The 15,521-nt window shown below is 42.8% G+C and overlaps 1 protein-coding gene across 1 annotated transcript in view; it reads right to left on the bottom strand.

Annotated features, from left to right (window-relative positions):
• The window catches only part of hook1 (hook microtubule tethering protein 1), a 63,246-nt gene that overhangs the window by 29,671 nt on the left and 18,054 nt on the right, over window positions 1-15,521 (bottom strand). Inside the window, exons 4-7 of the mRNA XM_033028524.1 lie at window positions 15,459-15,509; window positions 13,105-13,237; window positions 7,755-7,822; window positions 5,205-5,264 (exon numbers count right to left, since the gene is read on the bottom strand). Of these exons, the coding sequence (XP_032884415.1) occupies window positions 5,205-5,264; window positions 7,755-7,822; window positions 13,105-13,237; window positions 15,459-15,509 (312 nt within the window). The remainder of the gene's footprint in view (window positions 1-5,204; window positions 5,265-7,754; window positions 7,823-13,104; window positions 13,238-15,458; window positions 15,510-15,521) is intronic.

The following is a 15,521-nucleotide window of genomic DNA, read 5'->3' as shown; positions in this document are numbered from 1 at the left end:
CTTAATACCTTGGAGCATAGGAGCACAAGAAGCTAAGGGGTGATCTTATAGAGGTGCATAGAATCATGAGGTAAATAGATAGGGTGACTGCACAGAGTATTTTACGGAGGGTCGGGGAATCAAGAACCAGAAGACAAGTTTAAAGTGAGAGTTAAAACATTTAATAGGAACCTGAGGGGCAACATTTTCACTCAGAGAATGGTGGGTACATGGAGTGAACTGCCAGAGAGGGTAGTTAACGCAGGTACTATAAAAAAACATTTAAAATACACTTGGATAGGAAATGTTCAAAGGGATGTGGGCCAAATGCGGACAAATGAGAGTCGCTTTGATGGGATATCTGTGTCTTAAGGGCCTGTTTCCATGCTGTATGACTCAATAACACTTAAGACCATTACCATGCCCAACTCCCTTCTAACTACCATACTTCATCACTTCACCTCCTTAGTGGAAAACCTGAGCCAAATTCATATTGTGCCTCATTTGATTAAGATGAATGAAATTAACTTAATATTTTATGAATAACTCGTGGGTTGAGCAGGTTGAGACGAGAATGGCAGTATCAGTGCTGGAGACGTGTCTATCCTTAAAAATTAATTAATAAGACTAGATTGTGATTATTTTAATTTCTCTATAACTTAATTCAACTTACTTAAGAAATTAAGGACAAAATCATGATCATAAGTGATAGAAGTAGAAATAGGCCATTCGGCTCATCAAGTCTACTCCACCATTCAATCATGGCTGATCTATTTCTCCTTCCTAACCCCATTCTCCTTCCTATTTCTCTTGATTCCTGTACTAATCAAGAATCTATCTATCTCTGCCTTAAGAATATCCACTGATATTAAAGATACTCGTCCCTGTACACAATCCCTACATCACCTACTTCCCAACACCTACCATCTGCCAGTTGGATCTTTTAGAGTTCTACTTGTACCTCCACCTATCCTCTTTATATAGATCTTCTAAAACCCAATTTATTTGACCTTTCCTTCCTGCCAAGATCTTTACCAAAGAATTGCTATAGGACGTAAATCATGCAATTTAACTCTGCTTAGAAAGACTTAAACCCCTGTCTCACGGTGTGAGTCCACCCACGGTGCGAGTCCACCCACGGTGCGAGTCCACCCATGAGTGATCCCGAGTTTAAAACAAATTAAACTCGTGGTAATCATGTAGAATTAACATAGCGGGAACGTCGGAACTCGTGGACGTAACTTAGCGACTCGTAGCGCTAACGGCAGGTACTCGGGAAACTTGTTAACTCGTGAAAATCTTTCAACATGATGAAAGATTTCCAGGAGTCAATTTTACTCTTGAAGTAAAAATGTTAAACTTTTAAACTCGTTGTAAGAACGTAGTAGCCCGTGAGTTTACCGTAGTGACTCGTAAGTCTACCGTGGGCACTCTTTAACTCAGCGGGACAGGCAGCATCTATGGAGAGAAGGAATGGGTGATGGGATGACGTTTCCAAAATTCTGCTGCGTCTTTGTGTTAATCCAGCACCGTGTGTTCACTTTTTGTCAACCAGCATCTGCCCTTTCTTGTGTATGACATTATTTGTATTCATGACAGTTGATTGTCAGGAGGAGGAGGAGCCATCTTGGTGAACGGCTGCTAGCCAGCAGCCGTCCGTTTTAAATCCGTTTTTTTTATAGTTTTTACTGAGTCTTGTTTTTTGTTTGTAGGGGATATGGTCTTTTTAATGTGGGGGGTAGGTGTAAACCTAATTTCTAGGTCCCTACCTGGTCGGTGTGGCAGCTTCTTCTCCGGGCTGCCCGTCGATCCGTCCTCGTGGCCTACCTGCGGGCTTGGAGCGCCGTTTCCTGGCGGGAACCGCCCAGCACCTCGGCCTCGGCGGTGGCTCAGCATTGGAGCGCTGGAGCGGAGCGGAGCGGGCGATGCCTTGCCTGGGTCGCCGCGCTGGAGCGACGTGCTGGAGCTCTGGCGAGCTGGACCGCCGAGAGCAACAACTCCGGGCTGCGGGCTGCGGAGAGGCGGCGCCGACTTTGTCATCTGGAGCCTGGGAGCTCCAAACCGGCGCGGCCTTGTCGGCTTCGGCAGCTGCGGGCTCCAACCAGAAAGCGGCCGTTCCAAGTGGCCCAGCCGCCGAAAGGACTCTCCCGACGCCGGGGCAAGACCACCCGGTGAGAACGGCCAGGGACATCGGGCCTCCGTAGAGGCAATTGCGGTGGCCTCAATAGGCCTGACTTTGGGGTGAACATGGGGTGGGGACTGGACATTGTGCCTTCCCCCATAGTGCTATCCACTGTGGGGGGATGATTTTTTTGTCTAACTGTAGTCTTGTAGGTCTGTGTCCAAGATGGCTGCCGTGAAGGGAGAGTGGACGCTGGCACGAATTGGTTGCCGCTGCTCTCTCTTCACACTGTGTTTTTGATTTTCTGTTTTTGGATTGAATTCTGTTTTTAATTTGTGTCTCTGTGATGTCTTTATTATTTGTTATATTCCGATTATATGTTATTCCGATTAAATGTCTATTATTGTTATGTCTGTATTCTTTCTTTATGTGCTGCACGGAGAGGACGCTGGCGCTGTTTGTTCGCCGCTTCTCCGTTTGCTATTGTCTGTTACTATTGTAAAGCGACTTTGAGTCTTAGAAAAGCGCTATAAAAATAAAATTTATTATTATTATTATTATTGTCGCTCCCTTCAGTTTCCCAGGGGATCCGGACGGGACTGGAGTTGTGAGGGAATGGTGGGTGGGGGAGGGGGGGAGGGGAGTGGGGGGAGGGGGGGGGGTTGGGGTGACTTAGTACGGGAGACAAGTGTATGAGAGGTGTACTGACTGTGTGGGCAGACACTTTGGCAGTGATTGCCCATGGGGTTCACTGTCGAGGACTTCATAATGCAGAGAGCATTATAAACAGAGCGATTAACCCTGGAAAGGGGGGAGACCCAGGAAACTGAAGTAGGCTCATGCAGACTTAATATTTTCTTGAGGTTATTAACGACAGATAAATGGATGGGAAGGGTTTAGAGGGCTATGGGCCACATGCAGGCAAATAGGACTACCCCAAGACGCCAACTCGGACGGCACGACCAAGCTGGGCCGAAGGACCTGTTTCTGTGTTGTACAGCACCATGACTAAGGCCTATCTAAAGATGCAGTGTATTTTGGTGACTATTGCACACTGCAGACCAGAAGCACCTTCAAAACCCAGATATACCAGATCCACACAAAATCTTTTTTTACGGCAACTGTTTATAATGCTCTCTGCATTATGAAGTCCTCGACAGTGAATCCCATGGGCAATCACTACCAAAGAGACTGCCCACACAGTCAGTACACCTCTCCTACACTTGTCTCCCGTACTAAGTCACTGCAAACTCCCCCCCACCTCACCTTTCCCTCCCAACTCCAGTCCTGTCCCGACCCCCTGGGAAACTGAAAGGAGCGACAATCAACTGCCACGGATACAAATAATGTCATACACAAGAAAGGGCAGATGCTGGTTGACAAAAAGTGAACACACAGTGCTGGAGTAACACAAAGACGCAGCAGAATTTTGGAAACGTCATCCCGTCACCCATTCCTTCTCTCCAGAGATGCTGCCTATCCCGCTGAGTGACCATACTGAGGAAATTCCTACGTATATGACGCAGAGAGAAACGTGAGTTCCACACGGCTCTGCCCGACTTTTGAGAATAGATTCGGTGGTTTGTACCCACTCCTCCTCCCTGCCGCCCACCCACCCACCAAGCCAGCCAGCCAGACCCCTCCTCGTTACAGCGGCGGAAGCGACATTTCCAAGAGAATGGGGCAGAGAGCTGGGGTAGCGCTGGGATGGGAACTGGGCAGATGAGGCGCACCAAAGGAACAAACAAGTTGATGGCTGCAAGGGGCAGGCGGCAAAGGTCTTGTGCCCCAGCGAGGTTGACCGCTTTCCCCCCTGCTAATGCACACACAGAAAGAGAGAGATGAGAGCAGAGAATGATCCCAGCCTAAACCAAGATCCTTGTCACCCCAGACAGATTAATGATGCCTGTGCATCACCCCCCCCCCCCCCCCCCCACCCCCACCCCAACCTCCCTCCACCTCAATTCACGCCTGGGCACCAAAGCAGCTCAGGAGGCAAACCCTGAGCTCCGTCTCCCAACATTCTGATGTGCAACTGATGTGAAAGGACAGCCGCTGCCGTCGCCGGCACCCGACATGGACTTCTCACACCCTCACACACGAAAAGTGTGTGCGAATAAACAAAAACAAGGAATAAAACCAAAGCCCGGTTTGAAAGGCATATTCCGCTTAGAATGAGCAGGCGCGGAGACATCCGTCCACATTCAAAGATTTAATCTCCCGTCTCCCCGCAGTGTGTAGACCTGGCAGTAAATTCAATTAAAATATAGCAAACCTCCGCCCGCTGGTCTTCTAACTACGTGATGCGTGTTTCAAACAAATCATAAGTATTACTGCTCTGGCACTGGACGGTGCGCATTTTCCCTTTGTAGGTCATATCAATAGATGCGGCCGTGCTGAATTCTATCTATAACTCAAAGTCGCAGGATGGAGCTGTCTTCTTTAATGGCAGTGAGTGCGGGGCCGAGATCCTGCCTAGTTTTTTTAAGTTCTGAAATTGAATAACTTTCAATACCGAATCAGAATATACTTACTGTATGAGATGCTGTCCAGCTCCTCTATTTGATACTTAAAACAGACCTTCATTCACGGTTGGCTCAAGAGTAACTCGGGAGAGGAACTTGGTAACTCGGGAGAGGAACTTGGTACATCGCAGAAATGAAAAGTAAACGGCAAACTTAGACATACACATGGGGACTCGTTTAAACTCGTGAACATAAACTTGGAATCTCATAGACAACCACGAGTGTGATTTTCTCTTTCACTCGGGATCACTCGTGGGTGAACTCGCACCGTGAGACAGGGCCGTTACTTAGTCAATCAATGCAGTAGTGTTTGCAACACTCGTGTTCAAATTAAAATGCTAACCTTGACAAAAGCTCAACACTGCCAATGTATTTATGAATCTTATATGTTTGAGAATAGAAATGATTTTAGTGAATAAAGATCAAGTTTTATTTAATCTAAAAGAAATACTACGTTATGGGTTTAAATGAATAGCTTAAATCTAGATTTGTTAGAACCAAGTTTGTTAAAAATATATTTAATTCTGGATGTGGAATTCAAACGTAAGCAAAGTAAAATGTGACCATATTTTAGTTACCTGTTCATCCAAATCTCCTGATGCTTCAGCAAATGGTCCTGCCAGTTCTTTACTCATGAGCTGCAACGCAAAGTTAAACAATCAATATACTGCCTTTGTGTACGAAGGAACTGAGATGCTGGTTTAAACCAAAGATAGACACAAAAAGCTGGAGTAACTCAGCGGGACAGGCAGCATCTCTGGAGAGAAGGAATGGGTGATGTTACGGGTCAAGACCCTTCTTCAGACTGCCCTTGTTCATTTTGACCCCCTTCCAATCTATTTCCATTAACATTAGCAAAATACATTGATGCAGCAGATGTGGTCATACCTCCTACCAGTGGTTGTATGGGTTCGCTCCAGTATCCTCCCACATCCTCAGGACATGCTGATTAGTTAGTTAAGTGGTTACTGAAAATGACTGTCAATTATCTCTAGTGGGTGGCAAGGTACTCAGAATCAAGTTAATGGACAAAAGAGACAGAATGGGATAAAGGGAATTAAATGAGGATTGCAAGTGATGGGATTGCATCTCAAGAAGCATTGCCTCAAGAAGGAGATATTAAGGATCCCCATAATCCGGGTCATGTCTGCTTTTCACTATTACCATCAGGTAGGATGCATAAAAGCCTCAAGTTCCATGCCACAAGGTTCGGGAACATTAGTCTAAAGAAGAGTCCCAAACAGAAACGTCTCCTATCCATGTTCTCCAGAGATGTTGTCTGACCCCCTGAGTTATTTCAGCACTTTGCAAAATCCTAATACTACCGTGATACTTTGATCCACCTAGCACTACCATGGACTTTTTTCCCAATTGTGTTTTGCACTAATGCCTTGTATTTTTTGCACAGTCTTCTTTCTTGTCGAAATTGTATATGTGATTTATGGATAAGTTATGTGCAATTTGTTTTTGTTTATTTGTCTGAGCCCATGTACCTGTGATGCTGCCACAAGTAAGACTTTCATTGTACATGTACCTCACCTACTTGTGCACATGATAATTAACTATTTGCCATGACCTGTTCTGAAAGCTGACATAGACTTGATGGCTGGATTTACCTTATTTTATGCCATACAATAATAAATTATTATTCTGTTAGCAATAGCAAACATAATGTATAGGGAAGAACTGCAGATGCTGGTAGACACAAATTGAAGGTAGACACAAAATGCTGGAGTAACTCAGCGGGACAGGCAGTATCTCTGGAGAGAAGGAATGGGTGACGTTTCAGGTCGAGACTCTTCTTCAGACTGATGTCAGGGGAGTGGGCGGTACAGAGATAAAATGTAACTCTCGTCGGAGTAAGGAGGAGAAGAGCTTCTTCAAAGTAGACATACCTTGAGGAAATTTTGCAGTGGAGCGGACAAAATGTGTAGGGACGATCTACAGATGCTAGTTTAATTCAGACATAATGTATACCAAATAGGAAAGTATTATCCCCATACAGAAGAAGGGTTTCGACCCGAAACGTCGCCTATTTCCTTCACTCCATAGATGCTGCCTCTCCCCGCTGAGTTTCTCCAGCACTTTTGTCTATCCCCATACAGACAGTGCTTGGTGTCACCAGGGGCATCTACAAGCACTGGGGAATTTGGCACAACTGGCAGAAAAGGCAGCAGGAATTTCAGAAGAAGCTTTCTTCAAGAAACAGTGCAGTGTTTCCATAAAGGAAGCTTGCAGATGCAGAAATTCTGCTGGGGAGCCATTCCCTCTCCTCTTCTCATTCTACTTGGGGAGACTCCCAGTTAGAGACAGCTCATTTGGAGCATGCTAACTAATCACAATACTGGTCGATATCAGGTCATCCAATTAAGCAGCAGGCATACCAATATAAACATTCAAATATCTGGTTTTCGAGCCTGCACCTATTATTGTTAAAGATGGCAAACTTTATTTATTCTATTTTTATGACACGCTTTATGAGTGATTTAGTTATTGTTGGGACAACTCAATTCACAAATTAACAAATGTCATTTGCTTCCCATGATACCAATTACACTAATGTTTATAGCTATTCTTGAACCTTTACATCTTTCAAGAAACACGCTCACAATGATTACAAACTCTGAAATATCCTTTTTATCAATCGTAACAATAGCATTAATGCCAGGTTCACCTTTTTACCTTTTAAGGGTGTAACATTCAAGACAATTGAAAATGGTTTTTTTACTTACTAATGAGTATTCTTTCATTATATCAAGTCTTTGTCGATACAGTATTTTCAGCTTTATAGTGATAAGTATTTCTATATTATATTTAACAATAGCTCACTGCTGCACAGTACATTACATGTAGCATATTTATTTCCCCGGTTAGTCTTTCTCAAATGTGGCATTACTGATACAGGTGGCATTTATTGCCCAGCACCATCTGCATTGCTGGGTCATCTTAAGAATAAACCATGTTATTTTGGGGATGGAGGCACATTTAGATCCAACAGGGCAAGGACAGGTTTCCAAATTAGGTTTTGTTATTCTATCCTAGTCTTTCTTAGTTGTGAAAGGCTACTGCATTCACCAAAGTACCTCCTGTTCTAAAGTTGTAATACACTTAAATCTTTGTTTCCTTACTTCTTGAATAGCGGTCATTACATTATGCTGCACAGACTCTTCCAACGTCATGATATTCTGGATGTGTTCTGTAATTAAAAGTTAAACAGTTTGAGCTCTTAAAATCAAAATGTATTCAATCTTAATCGCCATCAGTCATAAAGTCATACAGCACATAAACAGACCTCTCAACTAAACTCGTCCATGCTGACTAAGATTCCCCATCTAAGCTAGACCCATTTGCCTCAGTTTAGCCCATATCCCCCTAAACCTTTCCTATTAAATGTTGTCCCTCTCACCCTAAACATACAGTATCTTCTCTTATTTTTGTTCCCCGATGCTGGTTAAAAGAATCTGTACATTCACCACATTTATTTGCCTCATTATTTTATATACCTCCATAAGATCATCTCTCAGCCTCCTGCACTCCAAGGAATAAAGTCCCAGCCTGCCCAGCCTCTTCCTAAAACTTAATCCCTCAAGTCCTAGCAACATTCTCGTGAATCTTCTCTGCTTAATGGCATCCTTCCTATACCAGGGTGACCAAAATTGAACACAATACTCTAAATGTGGTCTCACCAATGTCTAATACAACTGTGACAAAACATTCCAACTTCTATGATCAATACTCTGTCTGATGAAGGCCAATGTACCAAAAGCCTTCTTAACCGCACCTACTTGTAACACCACTTTCAGATAACTATGTACTGATACTCCAAGATCCTCTGCTCTATGACACTCCCCAGGGCACTACCATTCACTGTGATGGTCCTGCCCTCGTTTGACTTCACAAAATCCAATACCTCACACTTATCTGCATTAAACTCCATTGACCAATGTTCAGGCCACTTGTCCAACTGATCAAGATCCAGCTGTCATTTTTAATAACCATCTTCGCCATGTACGATACTATCCACTTTAGTGCAATCTGCGAGCTTACTAATCATGCCTTCTACATTCTCATCCAAATAGTTAATGTAAACCACAAACAGCAATGGGCCCAGCACAGACCCCTAGTCACAGGACTCCAGCCTGAAACACCCCTTACACCACACTCTGCTACCTTCCATGAACCCAATTCTGCATCTCGTTTGCTCCCTCTCCCTGGATCCCATGTGATCTAACCTTCCAGAGCAGCCTATCATGCGGAACCTTATTACAGGTCTTGCTAAAGTCCATATATACAACACCTATGGCCTTGCCTTCATCAACCCTTTTCAACCTCAAATCAAATTTGTAAGACACAATCTCCCATGTATAAAACTAAACTATAATAATAATAATACATTTTATTTTCGGGCGCCTTTCAAAGTCTCAAGGACACCTTACAGAAATTAACAGAAGAGAAAAAACATATAGTCGGAGTAAAATAAATAATAAGGACATCACCAATACACAAATTAAAGACAGAGATCGCTCCAAAGACAAAAAATCAAAAAACACAATGTGAAGAGAGAGCAGCGGCAGCTAAAGCGCGCCAGCGTACACTCTCCCTTCCGACAGCCATCTTGGACACAGACTAACATATTAACTTACACACAAGAAAAAATCATCCCCCCACAGTGGTTACCACTGTGGGGGAAGGCACAATGTCCAGTCCCCATCCCCAGTTCACCCAAAGTCAGGACTATCCCTAATCAGCCCCTATATGTCCAAACACAAATATAACATATCCCTCAGAATCCTGTCTAGTAACTTACCCACCACAGATGTTCGCCTCACTGGTCTATAGATCCCAAGCTTTTCTTTGCAGCCCTTCCTAAATCGAGGCACAACATTAGCCACCCTCCGGTCATCAGGCACTTCACCCGTGTCTAATCATGAATCATATATCTCAGCTAGAGGTCCCATAATTTAATTTTTAGTTTCCCATAGCATCCTCAGATGTATATCTGATCATTTGTGGAATTCTTGTTATCAGTTCCATTTGTATTATATATGTAAAAACCTTTTTTGAGAAGATGATCAAGATAACTGATCAGGATAGGATAGTGAATGTTGTCCAGATTGACGTTAAAGCATTTGACAAGATCTCTCATATTAGGCTGGTCCAGAAGATTAAGTCTCACAGAATCTATGGTGGGTTGATAAATTGGATACAAAATGTTATTTGATCTGCATGAAAATGCAGGTGATCTGATTAGTAGGTGTGCAAAAGACATGAACATTGATGGAGTTAGTGGATATGAGGCAGGTTGTAAATGGATACAGCAGGATGTAGATTCGTTGGAAATTTGGGTAGTGAAATGGCACCTAGAATTTAATCTGTCAAATGTGTAGTAATGTATTTTTGGAGGTGAAATGCAAGAAGAAAGTCCTGTGTGAACGGCAGGATCCATCTGATAGATGTTCAGAGGGACTTTGGGGTGCAAGTCCATAGCTCCCTGAAATTGGCACCATGTCAATAAGGTAGTGAAGAAGGCATGAGGCATTCTTCCCTCATTGGTCAGGGCATTGAGTATAAAAGTTGGGAAGTCACATTCTCACTTTTTTATAACTTTATTCCGGCTACTTCGGAGTATTTTGGGCAATTCTGGTTACTACATTTCAAAAAGGATGTGTAGGCTCTGAAGGGGTTGCAGAAGATTCACCAGGATGCTGCCAGGATCTGAATGTATTAGCTAAATTAATTTGGATAAACTTGAATGATTTCCTTTTTAGCATCAAAGCTGAGTGGTGACCTGATAGAAGTTTATAAAATGATGAGAAGCTCAGATAGGGTAGATAAATAGTGAGTCTATTGCACAGGACAGAAATGTCAAGTACTTATGGGCATAAGTTTAAGGTAGGAGGGGACGTTGTTTTTCCACCAAGAGTGGTTGGTGCTCGAATGCATAGTCATATTTGGGGCTGGGGAGGGGGTGGGGGAGTGGTGGATGATGGAAGTAGATACAATAATTACATTTAAGAAACATTTAGACAGGTACAGCAAGAGGCTGGATCTAAAGGGATATAGGAGACAGATGGGATCAGTTAAGCATCATGGATGGACTGGATGTGGTGTGCCATAGTGCCGAATCCTGTGTCATAAGGTCATAAGGGATAGTAGAATTAGGCCATTCGGCCCATCAAGTCTAATCTACCATTCAAACATGGCTGATCTATCTCTCCCTCTCAACCCCATTCTCCTGCCTTCTCCTCATAACCCTTACTAATCAAGAATCTATCTATCTGCATAAAAATATCCACTGATGGCCTCCACAGACTTCAGTGGCAAAGAATTCCACAGATTCACCACCTTCTGACTAAATATTTTTTTTCTTATCTCCTTCCTAAAATAAAGTATCTTTAATTCTGAGGCTATGACCTCTAGTCCTAGACTCTCCCACAAGTGGAAACATCTTCACCACATTAACTCTATCCAAGCCTTTCACTATTCTGTATGTTTCAATGAGGTCCCCCCTCATTCTCCTAAACTCTAGCGAGTACAGGTCCAGTGCCAACAAACGCTCATCATAGGTTAACCTACTCATTCCTGGGATCATTTTTTTTTTTCTTCTTTATTTTATATTATTTTAATTTTTTTATTTTACAAACAGAACAAAACAAAAAAGAGAAAGAAAAGAAAGACAACAGAAAAAGCCGCCAGACATTACATTATTGGTGCAATCCACATGGTGCTACACAGTCAGGTATTGCAAGAGCACAAGTAAAGAGCACAGGACTACATCGCTGCAGAAAATATGAAATTATTGGTCTTTGAGATGGTTGATAAATGGTCCCCAAACACTTAAAAAGTTGTTGGGTACCTTGGAGTTGTGGAAGCGTATCCTTTCCATCTGTATGATTATTATCATTTCATTGAGCCATTTTTAAAGCAGGGGGGTGTGGATGATTTCCAGTCTGTTAGGATCATGTTCTTGGCTGCCACCATACCAAGCATCAGTACTTGTTGTTCTTCAGGCGTAAAGTTCAAAGCAGTCTCTGAGCATCCAAAAAGTGCCAGATCATTCTTGTAAACCTCCTCTGAACCCTCTCCAGAGCCAGCAAATCCTTCCTCAGATACGATGCCCAAAATTGCTCACAATATTCCAAATGTGGCCTTACCAACGCCTTACAGAGCCTCAACCGTCTCCCTTGAGCCTCACATCCGCCATGTCATTAAAACCTCCTTCTTTCATCTCCGCAACATCGCCAAACTCAGACCCTCTCTCACACCTCCCGCTGCTGAAAGACTCATCCATGCCTTCATCTCCTCCCGACTGGACTATTGCAACTCACTTCTCCTTGGCATCAGCTCCACCTACATCAACCGACTCCAACTGGTCCAGAACACAGCCGCCCGACTCATCACCCACACAAAATCCTGGCATCACATCACTCCAGTCCTCAAACAACTTCACTGGCTTCCCATCTCCCACCGGATCACCTACAAAATCCTGATCCTCACCTACAAAGCCCTCCACCATCTGGCCCCCCCATATCTCACTGACCTCCTCTCCCCCTACCAACCCTCACGGTCCCTCAGATCCACATCAGCCGGTCTCCTCTCCATCCACAAGTCCAACCTCCGCAGTTTTGGGGACAGAGCCTTCTCCAGGGCAGCTCCCAGGCTCTGGAACTCCCTCCCCCAACTGATCCGCAATTCCGTGTCCCTCACCATCTTCCAGTCCCGCCTCAAGACCCATCTCTTCACCTCTGCCTATCCTTAGCCCCACGTCCCCCTCCCTTTTCATCTGTGCATTAATTGCCTCATATTGTGTTTTGAATTGAATTCTGTCTTTACTTTGTGTACTAGTCATGTCTCTACTATTTATTTCATTCCCCTTACATGTTTTTCCTCTACCTGCTAAATTTTTGTAAGGTGTCCTTGAGACTCTTGAAAGGCGCCCATAAATAAAATTTATTATTATTATTAACTGTGTTGCACTGTACTATGTTCTACATTCTGCACGCGATAACAAACCAATAAGTGAGTAATTGATCCATATATATATATATATATATATGTGATGCAGCTTCAACTCAATGTTTGCATTAAAACAGTAGTTATCAGTTAGGGTGGCAGCAACAGTGATGTATTTGGAATAAATTCCCTGGGATAGGAAGGAGCACCTATGACTACTGTAGGAATTGAGCACATCTGTGGGAATGTTGTGTAAAGATTGTCACTGCATGTCTGATGTTTCCACCGTAGAGTAGCCTGAACCCTCTATCTGTGTTTTCAGCAAAAGGTACAGGCAGAGTTTAGGTTAGCCAATTTTCCAACAATTCTTATCCCAGCATCAATCAATTTCTTCAGGAGACAGGCAGGTTACAAATATTAAATTCTTTCTAATTGGTCACCAGAGAAGTACTGTACAATGGACTAAATTTAATGTTCTCTCAGTGTAAAATTAGATATTATTGATTGTTAGGTATCTATACATACCCTCCTTCCTCTCGCAGTTTACTGCACATCCCAAAATCAGTTGGAGCAATCTACCGAGTTCCAATATATCTGCATGGTCCACAATTAGACTCAAATCTGGGTGAAGAGATTCTGCAATTTGTTGGCTGAGTTCCTGTAAATGGTTTTCAATTATTAACAGTGCAGTTGGAAAATATGCCATTACTTATATAAGTAAAATAAATAATTCTCAAATGTCTATTAACCATTTAATCACACCAACCATTTAAAAATGTTTAGGAAGGAACTGCAGATGCTGGTTTACACCGAAGATAGACACAAAATCCTAGAGTAACTCAGCCAGTCAGGCAGTATCTCTGGAGAAAAACAATAGGTGACATATTTCAAACATCACTTCTTCAAACTGAAATGTCTGAAGAAGGGTCTCGACCTGAAACGTCACCTATTTATTTTCTCCAGAGATGCTGTATGACCCGCTGAGCAACTCCAGCATTTTATGTCTAATATTTTAAAAGATGATATGGAATTACACTACCAAATTCATAATTAAGCCATCCAGATCATTAAAAAAAGTTTTAAATTGCAAGTCTATGCTAAATTATTTAAGAAGGAACTGCAGATCCTGGAATTAGGCAACGTTTCGGGCCGAAACCCTTCTTCAGACTGAAGAAGTGTTTTGGCCCGAAACGTTGCCTATTTCCTTCGCTCCATAGATGCTGCTGCACCCGCTGAGCTTCTCCAGCATATTTGTGTACCTTCTATGCTAAATTAGTTGAGTTCAAATATCGAGGCAATAGAATATTAAAAATGGCTTAATTAAGCTAAAATAATGAAGACAAACAGTGACCAACTGGAATCCATGCTCGGACTCACAGAGTAAGACTATCTATTGTGATGTACTGATGATACAAAAATGCTCTCAGAAGCCATGTATTTAGCAAAGCAATGTTGCAAATAATGGTTAAAAATAAAGTAGATTTGGCTTGCAGAGAGCATTAAAAAAGTCAGGTCTTAAGCCTGGGTTTTAAAAAATATAATCCCTCCTATGGGTGACTTTTCAAATTCCCTCCCATTCAAGTCGTAACTCAAACAAGAGAAAACATCTGATAAATCATTAGTTCTTCAAACTGGCAAACACCCTGAAATCTTCAATGTGAATAAACACATCTTTGATAATTGGAACTGTCATTCATATAGGATTGAGAGTTAAGGAATGGATACAGACACTTTTGGGAAGTATGCGGAGACAAGATAATTGAAGAAATATTATCCTCAACCTATTGAAGAGACAGAACAGAAGAAAGAGAGGAAAAGGTCAACGTGACATGGAGTGCTGGAGGGATTTAGGGAATGATAACCAAAGGCATATTCGAGTGTTCAAGCGGACAAGACAGCTGAGGGCTTTCCCACCATTGCAGGGTTGGACTGCATACATCAATCACAAGCGTAGCACATTAATGCTAGGATGAACAAAGCTCATCAACACTTCTAGAAGTCGCTGAATATTAAACCTCTGCAGCTGTATGGTGGAGAGTATGCTGACTGACTGCACCACAACCTGGTTTAGTAACTCGATCACTCACGAATGATGGAGGTTGCAGAAACCTATGGATATTACCTGGTCCATCATGGAGTATCAACCTCCCCACCATTGATTTTTTTATGTGCTGCATTGGCAAAAAGAATTTCACTACACCTAGATGTATGTGACTAATAAATTTGAACATTTGAACATTTGATGGGATCTATAGGAGATGCTACCACAAGAAGGCAGTTAATACCCACGACACTCTGACCACACTCTCATCTCACTGCTACCATCGGGAAGGTGGTGCAGAAGCTTGAGAACTGTTATCTCCATGTTCAAGAACAGCTTCTTTACATCAACCATCGGGCTCTTGAACCTTATTTCTCAACCTTCTACACCACCACACTGATTGCCAAACTACTGTCACATTTGCCCAAAGGTTGCATTACATACTTTGGCTTGCATTGTCATAGAGTCATAGAGTCAGAGTAATACAGTGTGGAAACAGGCCCTTTGGCCCAACTTGCCCACACCGGCTAACATGTCCCAACTACATTAGTCCCACCAGCCCACGTTTGTCCATATCCTTCCAAACTTATCCTATACATGTACCTGTCTAACTGTTTCTTAAATCTTGGGAGAGGGGCGGTGAAGGTCAGGATGCCAGTAAAAAGGCAAATTGAGAAATATGGAATTAATAATGTTGTGGATAAGAATTTTAAGTGAGAGCAGGATTGAGATTTAGGTGGAGGTGCAGAATGTAACAAACAAATAGGCAGTCTAAACAAAATGGAAAGTGGTTGGCTTTATCCATACACACTGCTACCATAGTAACTTAAAATCTTACCTCATGATAATAACTGAGAACCATCTGGAGAATCTTCTTTAGATTATTCAACTGTGGAGAAGA

The sequence above is a fragment of the Amblyraja radiata genome, chromosome 10 (assembly GCF_010909765.2).
Source record: "Amblyraja radiata isolate CabotCenter1 chromosome 10, sAmbRad1.1.pri, whole genome shotgun sequence".
Classification (NCBI taxonomy): Eukaryota; Metazoa; Chordata; class Chondrichthyes; order Rajiformes; family Rajidae; genus Amblyraja; species Amblyraja radiata.
Note: the sequence above shows the minus strand (reverse complement) of the source record. Positions and strands in the feature narration are given on the sequence as shown.